At 33.0% G+C, this 11,084-nt stretch overlaps 1 protein-coding gene and 1 long non-coding RNA gene across 5 annotated transcripts in view; one reads left to right on the top strand and one right to left on the bottom strand.

Moving 5' to 3' along the window:
* Position 1: 1 nt before the first annotated feature.
* LOC126897179 (phospholipid-transporting ATPase IA-like) overlaps positions 2–11,084 on the bottom strand; it is a 38,872-nt gene continuing 27,789 nt past the window's right edge. For all 4 annotated transcript variants that reach the window (XM_050670551.1, XM_050670552.1, XM_050670553.1 and 1 more), the window contains 5 exons: positions 9,210–9,467; positions 3,411–3,529; positions 675–812; positions 523–601; positions 2–103 (listed from right to left, as the gene is read on the bottom strand). In XM_050670551.1, coding sequence (XP_050526508.1) covers positions 532–601; positions 675–812; positions 3,411–3,529; positions 9,210–9,467 — 585 coding nt within the window. In that variant the 3' untranslated portion in view covers positions 2–103; positions 523–531. The remainder of the gene's footprint in view (positions 104–522; positions 602–674; positions 813–3,410; positions 3,530–9,209; positions 9,468–11,084) is intronic.
* On the top strand, positions 1,123–2,958 carry LOC126897212 (uncharacterized). The gene is made up of 3 exons (XR_007702050.1): positions 1,123–1,310; positions 2,429–2,689; positions 2,768–2,958. It is a non-coding gene; the product is annotated as an uncharacterized LOC126897212 (long non-coding RNA).

The following is an 11,084-nucleotide window of genomic DNA, read 5'->3' as shown; positions in this document are numbered from 1 at the left end:
GTATAAACTAAACCCAACCCAACCTAGGTTCCATGAAATTATGTAATAGCAAGGCGTAAAATAATCCTTTGAACTTAGGTAAATTTATCGACCATTTTTAACACTAAAATCATTGAATGCATAAAATATAAAAGAAATGCAAAATAGTTAATTGAATATAATTAAACAAATGCACATATCCTGTAGGAGATATGTCTAGATTTATACAAAGAGCTAACAAATATTAATTTAACCAAAATAATTGTTTTATTGTATTTTGATGTATATTTATTTGCATATAGTTTCTTAATAAATATGGATACTATATGATATACTCAATGCAGTAAGTGTCATAATACTATTACATGTAATTGTAAAATAAATACCATACGCTTAAATTATCCAGAAAAATATTAATAATCACATTTTATTTAAACTTAAAAAAATATTTTATTCCCAAAAACTGAGAATAATAATTCACAAAAACAAAATGGTATTTAAGGTATTATTTTCCAAAAATGTAAACTTGAAAAACAAACATACATTAATTTATTAAATATTGCTCTGTAACTCTGTTTTTCGTAATTTTTGTGTTATCGATTTACAAAATATTTTTTGAATCCTGAAAAAAAACTGATATTTTACAAATACATGAATTTTTAACAATTAAATAAAATAAAAAATGTTATACTAACGTCATAATTGTAACGTCTAACATCAATGAAAAACATGTGATAAGCACTAAGGTAAGCCAAAACACAGGTGAACTCATCAAAATGACGTCATTTAAATGGATTGTTATATCAATGTAGTACAAAAACGGTGCTAATCGACTAAAAGTAGAATTTTATAAGGTAATCATACTTATATTTTATGTACTAGCTATAGGCGATCGCAAATTTTTGGATCCAATGTAGCATAGACTTACACCGGCCCACATTGCTATCTTAATAGTCCACTAAACAAAAAATGAAATTTGAGACTCATAAAGTCTCAATCGTCCCTAAATATTTCAGGATTAAATAATTACGTTTTCTAGTACCTCCTCTTATATGTAAAGGCATTGCTAAAACATTTTTCTTAAAATTTTACTCAACAAACATTTTCTAGGGCACCTCACAAATTCAAAAGATATTTATTGCTATGATTTATGAAAATAACTTCTAAAGTTTAATTATGATTTAGTTAAATAATTTTAACTAAACTGATTTTAAACAATTTATTTTGTTAGTTTATAGATTCTTGATCTCAGAATTAGCATTATGAGACACTCAAGTAAAACCTCCATTTCTAAAAAAATGTTTACCTCCATATAAAAGAGCAATATAAAAGTAAGATATTTCTTTTCTCTTTTTTTAATTAAAAAAAACTTATATAATATAGACATCGTCTCGAAAAAAGGACATAACTCAATTTTCAGAACACCTATTTTAAGTGATCAAAATAAAATTATAAATACACAAAAATTGATATTGTTAATTTATAAATTTAGTTAATATAATGAACATTTCATTTTATTTTAATTATTTTCTCTTGTTTAATTAAATATTTGAGTTACGTTCTTTTATTTTATGAAATATAATAAAGTGACTCATTTTAAGACTTTATTCCATACTAATTATAAATTAAAAATCCTTATTGCCCGGGAAATCCATAATTGTTTCTTTCTGTTTTACTTGATTTAAAATTTGTTTAATAAAAAAAAGTTTATACTGTTTTGATTAGAAATAATAAAAGAACATTTTTATCAGAAAATTGAGAAATTCAAAAATTGTATGAACAAAATATATGTACATATTTGCTTATTTTTATTGAATATTAATGAAAAAAGCTATTTAAAATCATAAGAGGGATTTCATAAAACTTTTCGATCCCAGTAAATATAATTCGGGGTTTTTGTTAAGTATTATTAGTTAATATTGATCCTATAGGGTCAATCGATGCCAAATTATCCAGAAGTGGTTGTACGACCATATCATTTTTTTCTTAAATTTTCAGGGTTTATTTTTTAAGCTATAATAAGATTAAAACATTTTTTTTTTTGTGACTTCCCACTTTTATGGCTATTTCAATGTAAAAAATGTTAAAATTAGCCAGAACGTTAAAAACACACAGATTATTCAATATTGACATTATCGAATTAAAATTTAGGTGCATTATTTTTATTGGGTGACCTAATTTCAAAAATTTTTTTTTTTAATTTTTAGTTTTATATCTGTTTAGTACACCATAAAAATTTTAAGTTTGAGAAAAGTGTAACATATAAAATTTAGCATTAGAAAATCAGTAAAAATCCGTTGAAAATCAAATAATTTAATGATATTTTTTTGTTGTTTTCAGACCATATTTTTATAATTGTTTTATATATTATAGAATATGTAATATATTTACTATTTAATATAATTATTATATATATTATAACTATTCAATTCATTATTTTAGTTTTTAGTTTTAGAGTAACAAATGAAGATGTACTGACCCAAGTTGGAGAAACAAGATCCATAATTAAAGTCATGACGACGAATTGCATCATACTTTAATAGAAGGTGCAATTGAAGGATGAAAACCACCAGGAAAACCAAGAAACTTGTATATATTTCAACTGAAAAATGATGCAGGGATTGATACTTACGCCGGATTAAAAAGACTTGCTGAAGATCGTGATAAATGGAGAGCTAAGTTAAAATCGTTGTAAACCAACCTAATATAGGTAAAAACAAAACTAAAATAATAAATTGAATAGCTTTCTAAAAAATGTAGAAGATTTATAAAATTTCTAACTTTGCAGGCCTCTAAATCCCAAGAAAATTGTTTTAAATATTTAAAATTTAGTTGAAACATAAATTATACACTATACAATTACACGTTTGAAAATCATTGTAAAATAAAAACTTCTTAATAGTTTTAAGTGAGCTCAAAAACGCCAATTTTCATCATTTTTAGAAAGTAATAAAACTTAGAATTTCATATAATTTTTTTTTTTTATATGTTAACTTTAAGTTATAATAAGGTCAAGTCTACAATTTTAATTCGATAATGTCAATATTGAATAATCTGTGTTTTTTAACGTTCTGGCTATTTTTAACATTTTTTATATTGAAATAGCCATAAAAGTGGGAAGGTCACAAAAAACAAAAAATTGTTTTAATTTAATTAGAGCTTAAAAAATTAACCCTAAAAATTTAAGAAAAAAATGAGATGGTCGTACAACCTCTTCTGGATGATTTGGCTTGGATTGACCCTATAAAGCTGAGCATAAAGACATAAAAATGAGAAATGGTTAATCCACTTTACCTAGTAAAATGGCTACAGTAATTACAATCATTAACTAGTCTAGATATTAACTGTATTAAATTTTTTATATTTAATATATTAAATTATTATTATAATATATATATTAAATTTATTACATTTTTTAAGAATATATTTACCTATATGCGACTACAAATATAAACCACGACAATATAGATGACCAAATTGTTAAATGTACTATGAAATTCCAAGATTGAATGAGCAGCCCCGCTTTTAAACAAACTACAGTAAGTACACACTAAAAATATACAAATATTGGAATATTAATAAATATAATATTTTTGAAAAACACAACTGATTATAAAAAAAAATTTTATCGTATTACAGTTAAAAATTTTATGTTTTGTCAATTACATAAAATGCTAATTTCAGATAATTTTCAACTACAACCCTATTATCTGATTTTCAATCTAAATATTTATCATCGTAACTTTTGAGTAGTTAATGGTATATTATATATCAAAAGTTATGTATAACTTTAATCTCGTTAAAACAAAAGAAAATAATTTTGTACACTTTTAACCATACTTAAATAAAATCAAAATAAATTTACTTTAGTTTTAAATTGTAAATGTAAAAAAAGTTGTCCAACTTTAAATTGAAGGTTGCCTAAAATTCTGGATATGCCATTGTTTAAAAACATTGCCCCATTTTGAGAAAATGCCTGGTTATAAATTTATATACAGAGTAGTTGATATTACTTTTTGAATTTGTATTTTGGAAGTTATTAAAATTTCGCCTCTTAACCATTCTGTAGCGAGGTGTAATATATAGAAGTAATAAACACTTTTACGATTTAATAACAACTATACTATATTACAACGAACTAACAAATAACAGCGAGAGACGAAGCGCGTTTAAGACAGAATGCGTAAGTGATTGACTGATCGATTGATTGACTGGAGCGACGATCTTGTCCTTAAATAGTCAGAGGAATCTTCTAGAGGCGGCGGCGGCCGAACATTCTAGAACATTCGACCGCCACACCACCCCCCTACGGAGTGGAGTTAGCTAGGGTCAAAAATGTCCGGGAATCTGACTCGGCGGCCTGAGCGAGTTGTTCGTACTGGCTGTGTTGATGGATCGGTATTAGGCGGTTGTTTTTGTTTGGGCGTATTCGGGGCAGTCGCTGGTGGAGCATGTGCCTGGCTATCGGTTGTGCTTTCGTTCACCATGAGGTAGGCAGGTTTTACTCTATCAATCGTCACCGTAACTGGTTGATTTCGAACTTTTATTGTGAACGTTTTGTCATTTCGGGCAATTACTTCGTAGGGACCTTGATATGGCGGTTGAAGTGCTGCTCGGACACCTCCCTCCCTGAGAAATACGTGTGAACAGTCCTTAAGGTCCGCAAAAACAAATGATCGTGGATTTGAGTGGCGAGATGCAGGTACTGGACGGATTTTATTCATAACACTGCGAAGACGATCTAGTAAGCTAGTAGGGTCGTTCGTACTGCTATTATCTTGATTGTCTGTGAAGAAATCACCAGGAAGATTAAGAGGCTCCCCATAAACAAGTTCCGCAGACGTGGCTTTTAAGTCTTCCTTAAACGCAGAACGTATTCCGAGAAGCACGATAGGCAGTGACTCAGTCCACGAGTCTTTTGCGTGGGCCATGATGGCTGCCTTTAGTTGTCGGTGCATTCGTTCGACGAATCCGTTTGCAGCAGGATGCCAACTGGTAGTGGGGCGAAGCGTAAAACCAAAACGTTTTGCTAAAGTTTTTAAAGTAGCTGAAACAAACTGAGTACCACGGTCAGTCGTAACGTATTGAGGTACTCCGAAGCGTGAAATCCAGCAATTGAGGAAACCCTTAGTGACATCATCTGCTGTTATACGTTCGAGTGGATACACCTCCGGCCAACGGGTGAAACGGTCGATTACCGTCAGACAGTACCTAAAGGACTGTGATGGCGGCAATGGACCGATGATATCGACATGAACATGTTTGAATCGGCGTGAAGGTGTTTCAAAGTTTCCCAGTGGGGCTGAGACGTGTCGGCTTATTTTCGATCGCTGACAGTGGACGCAGGCACGTGCCCAGGAACGGCAATCCTTTTTCATTGCTGGCCACACAAATCGTTCTGAAACTAAGTGAGTTGTTGCGCGTGCACCGGGGTGACTAAGGTTGTGTAACTAATCAAATGCGTGACGCCGGAATCGTTGTGGCAAAAATGGTCGTGGGCGTCCCGTTGACGTGCCGCAATAAATATAGGCTGAAAATCCTGGCACTAGTACCTTCTCCAAATGAAGAGATGAATTGTTGTCAGTAAAATGTTTGAGTTCATCATCCGTGTCTTGAGATGCAGCAAGAGCTCGGTAGTCCAGCGGGAGAGACACAACTTCAATGCGTGACATTGTATCCGCGACGATATTTTCATCACCTTTAATGTGTTGAATGTCGGTGGTGAATTCGGATATGAATGTCAACTGGTTGAGTTGCGTAGGAGGTATCTTTTCTCTCCGTTGGGTGAAAGCATATACGAGTGGCTTATGATCGGTGAAAATGGTACATGGTTGTGCTTCGACAATGTGCCTGAAATACTTCACCGATTCATAGATGGCAAGCAACTCACGATAATACGCAGGCCACGCACTTTGTTTCACCGACATTTTCTTTGAAAAAAATGCTATGGGTTGCCAGATGTTATTGACTCGCTGCTGCAGACATGCGCCGATAGATTGGCTAGATGCGTCTGTGAATAGTCCAAGTCGTGCGGCTGGATGAGGATGTGCTAAAAGAGTAGCGGTCGCAAGACTTTCTTTGCATGTGGTGAACGCTTTTTCTAACTCGGGAGTCCATTCTATCGGTTGGGAACCTTTTGTCTTCGGGCCTTTGAGAATACCGTGAAGTGGTGCTTGCAGGTCGGCAGCTTTGGGAATAAACCGGCGATAAAAATTTACCATTCCCAAAAACCGGCGTAATCCTTGCATAGATTTTGGCAATGGATACTGTCGTAGGGCTTCGACGCGTTCCGGTGGCGGGCGGGTGCCTTCAGAAGATACTAGGTAACCTAGAAATTTCACCTCAGCCGAACCTAATACACATTTTTGCGGGTTAACGACAACACCGTAGTCAGAAAGTCTCCCGAAAAGAGTGCGTAAATGCTGTTTGTGGTCCTCTTCCGATTTAGAGAATACCAAAATGTCATCAATATATGCATAACAGAAGTCCAACCCATTGGTAACTTCGTCTATGAAGCGTTGAAAAGTTTATCTAGCATTTCGCAATCCGAATGTCATAAAAGGAAATTCGTAAAGTCCGAATGGAGTGGTAATGGCTGTTTTGCATATATCGTCCGGATTAACAGGTATTTGATGGTAAGCCTTTACCAGATCGATTGTGGAAAATAGCGTGCAATTAGCCAGGTTGTGCGAGAAATCATGTATGTGTCTGTCTGGATAGGAGTATAGTTCGGGCGTTCAGCGCGCGGTAATCACCGCAAGGACGCCAGCTGTTCTCCCCTTTCGGTGCTAAATGTAATGGTGAAGACCACGGACTGCTTGAAGGTCTAGCGGTACCTGCCTTGACCATTTCCGCGAATTCCTGTTTGGCGATTTTTAGTCTACCTGGAGCTAAGCGGCGTGGGCGGCAGGCTATTGGCTGACCAGGTGTCGTAAGAATGTGGTGCACTGTTTGATGTTTTATTGTCCTGGGCAATCCGGTGGGACGTGTGATGTCCGGAAATTCTGCGAGAAGTGCAGTCCAAGGGGAAGTGTTGGCAACTGATTTTATGCTGCATTGATTTACAGAGGAAACCTTACCATTCACAGCCAAGCCTGTGACACCATCAATAAGACGTTTGGTACGGCAATCCGGCAGCAAGTGGTAGTATGCCATGAAGTCGGAAACAATGATAGGAGAACTCACGTCGGCGACAATAAAACTCCATGGGAAACTGCGTTGAAGTCCTAAATTCAAATTGAGATGGACCGTCCCGTAAGTTTTTATGGTACTGTTGTTGGCCGCGCTGAGGTCGTAATCGGTGGCATGGCGTCGTTCCCGTAGTAGCCGTTGAGGGTAACAAGATAAGTCGGAACCGGAGTCGACTAAAAATTGGCGTTTTGTTATTTGATCTGTAACAAACAGGCGGCTGCTCGGGTTCGGACAGTCTGTTGCCGCCGCTACTGACTGTCGTTGGAGTTTTCCTGATACTTGCAGGGAGCCTTACATTTGGCAGCCTTTTCTCCATAAGTGCTATGATACCAACACCATCCTTTGCCGTTAGTCAGTTCCACGTTTGAACGGTTACGTGACCTAGAGCGGGAACGTTGCGGGCGTTTAGCACATAATTCGCTTACCTGTTTTGTGAGTGCTTCAATGGCAGCTAAAACATCGAGTTCCTTTTTATTGTTCGTCGTGGCAACAGCATGGACGAATTGCGAGGGGGCTGGCTGCACTTCAACAATTTTGTCAGCCAGCTCGGCTACCTTATCCAGAGGAAGCTCTGATTGTGCGGTTAAAATAGCTTGTGCATGTGATGGTAGACGGCGGAGCCAAAGTTGACGTAAAATATTGTCTTGTAATGTAGTAGTGCCGGCAAGGGAACGGAGATGTCGTAAGAACTGTGATGGCTTACGGTCACCTAGTTCTTCTTCATTGATGAGTTGCCGCACACGTTGTTCTTCTGAGATAGACAACCGTTCAACGAGTTTTGCGCGTAGATGTTTGTAGCGTTCAGTAGGCGGTGGGTTAGTAATAATATCCTCTACTTCGGCGGCGTAACGCGTATCAAGCTGAGCCACAACATAATTAAATTTTGTTTCCTCACTTGTTATTCCCGAGATTGCAAACTGCGAGTCAACCTGTGAGAACCATAAGCTCGGTCTTTCGGACCAGAAAGGTGGCAACTTGACGGCAACGCGATTCACTGAAGCTGTTGGATATTGCTGTGCCTGTAGTGCTGCAAGGCGAGCGTTTTCTTGGCGTAACTCCTCCAATTGATTGCGTAGTTCTTCGGCGTTCATACTTGTTATCGTCGAGGTCACCAATGTAGCGAGGTGTAATATATAGAAGTAATAAACACTTTTACGATTTAATAACAACTATACTATATTACAACGAACTAACAAATAACAGCGAGAGACGAAGCGCGTTTAAGACAGAATGCGTAAGTGATTGACTGATCGATTGATTGACTGGAGCGACGATCTTGTCCTTAAATAGTCAGAGGAATCTTCTAGAGGCGGCGGCGGCCGAACATTCTAGAACATTCGACCGCCACAATTCTATATTTTAAAATGTTAACGAATTCCCAGTACAGGTCCAAAAAATGCTATCGACCATTCATTTTCTATTTTATAAGTTAATTATGTAACATTCTCTTTCAAAGAAAAATTACTCCTTATAAGACGTAAAGGATGAACCCAATAATTACTTAATAATTGATAAATCAAAAAATATATGTGAAAGAAACACAAAAAAACAATTTAAGTTAATTTTTTGTTAATTGAAAAAATAGTGTTTAAATTCCAAAATCAAAAAAAATATTCACCAAACTTTTCTATTTTGTAAGTAGATAAGTGGTTTATGATAATGGATCACTGTGTATATATTTTATGTAATACTATCCAGAGAAACTTTTTAATTGAGATTATAATACAATTAAATGTTATTCATAGATATAGATATTTAATAAATAAATAACCTTTTAAATATAACTCAATTTGAGCGAGAAAAAATATTTTTCTATATATAATCTTATAAATTGTATAAAAAAAAAAACAATTTTGTAAAAATTATTTTGGGTGTTTGTAACACGCTAAGTAATTTAAAATATATAAAATTTGAATCTTTAAAATACACAAAAATATATTATAATGAGTCTGTTTCTTTCTAATTTTACATTGATTAAACATTAATTTGATGTTAATAATAAAAAAAACAATCGTAAAACGTGTTATATTATTTAATACCGTGTATATACAGTTGCCTAGTATTGAAAAATCTCCAATATATCCATTATTCCAAATGATTTCATGTTTTAAAATAAATAAACAATACCAAAATATAAGGAATGAATGACATATTCCATTGAGAACCCATTTCCAAAAAGTTTTGGTGTTTAACTTATTGTTTATTTGTGTATACATGTATGGATATTTCAAACGTGTTTCTGCAGAACAAACTGTATTGAATATTCCAATTGCTAAAGGTGGAGCTGCTGTGAAAACCTATTATTCAAAAAATTAATATATGTATTAGAATATTTATTTAGTGTTCTAAATAATTTTTAAATTCTCTATGAGGAATAAATATTAAATATTTTTGATTTATTGCGAAGCTGAAAAGGTTTTTACTATAATATGTTTTTTGTGTCTGTCCATGAAAGTTCTTAGCTCTAATCTGACTGATTTTAATAACTAATACGTTATAAGAACCTGATTTTAGTCTAGTTGCTGATATCATAGATAAAAATTGGAATAAATTTCTTTAAATTTCAAAATTTTGAAAAATATCATAAAAATACGATACGGTAAAAATAGCATTTTCCAATAATGTTATCTATACTTTAAAACTCCTATAACATTTTTTAAAATACTTATCGCAATGAAAATTTAATACATTATTAAAAGAGAAAATAAGCTCTATGAAAATTAAATAAGAAACTTATGCGCAGGACGGATTTAAAATAGACGACCATCCACGAATGTAAGAATTTTTTTCAACTCAGTTTTTGGAAAGGCCGAAATGACTCCATTTTTAAAATCTATATCAAATTAAAGACTTTGAAATTTACTTTAATATTAAAAGAAATTTGTTCCCACGGTTGTTCTACTATAAAAAATCGATCGTCATAGTAAAAAAAATTCGCAAATTTATTAAAATAAAATTTTATTTTTAATTAAGCAATTAATTTGACAAGCATTAAAAATTTGGTAAAATATTAAAATGTAGAAATTGTGAAATTACTAATAAAAAAATTATTGTGAAATTTAACAGATTTGCGTGGAAGCGTTTTATGACAATGATATTGATCAATTTAGAGAGCAATAATTTACTATATTCAAGGCCAGCTTAAAATTGACATCATTAAATAGAAAAAAACCCAGCCCAGTGGGATCGAGGCACAGTGCGGTTGAGGCATATATGGGACAAGTGTAGATGATATCTGATAGTGATTAAAATCACTATCATAANAAGTATAGATGATATCTGACAGTGATTAAAATCACTATCATAAGAAACGCTTCGATGCAAATCTGTAGATAGTGTTTCATTTAGAGAAATTGGTGGATTATTCCAAAAGCATCATCAACTCTTATTTCTTTGATTAAATCCTGATTAGTAGTTCTTTGATTTTAAAATATAATATATGAATATATACTAATTATAATTATTAAATTTAGTATGAAATTGAAATTTAATATTGTAATTTAAACGGAGAAATTATAAAAATAATAAAGAAGTTATATTTTGCTTTACTTTTACGTGTATAAAAATTTAAAAAGGTTGATACAATATTTTTCAATAAATCTGTTTGTTACTATAAATAAATGCACTGTACTACAAGGAACTTTCATCAGAAGCAAAAATATACTTCTCTAAATCAACTTTTCGCGTTGTTTTCAAATCTACAATTAGACTTTTTCAATCACTTCTAATTTTTTATATTATTACTAATTATATATAAAATAATACTTAAAAGAAAAAAAAAACGGTAGCACAGTGGGGTCGCGGCATAGTGGAGACATTGCATAGTAGGGTCCAGTATAGATTTAATCTGACAGTGATTAAAATCACTATCATAAGAAACGCTTCGATGCAAATCTGTAGATAGTGTTTAATTT

The sequence above is a fragment of the Daktulosphaira vitifoliae genome, unplaced genomic scaffold (assembly GCF_025091365.1).
Source record: "Daktulosphaira vitifoliae isolate Bord-2020 unplaced genomic scaffold, ASM2509136v1 Scaffold_2, whole genome shotgun sequence".
Classification (NCBI taxonomy): Eukaryota; Metazoa; Arthropoda; class Insecta; order Hemiptera; family Phylloxeridae; genus Daktulosphaira; species Daktulosphaira vitifoliae.
The sequence above is the reverse complement of the archived record's forward strand: the minus strand, read 5'-3'. Positions and strand labels throughout refer to the sequence as shown.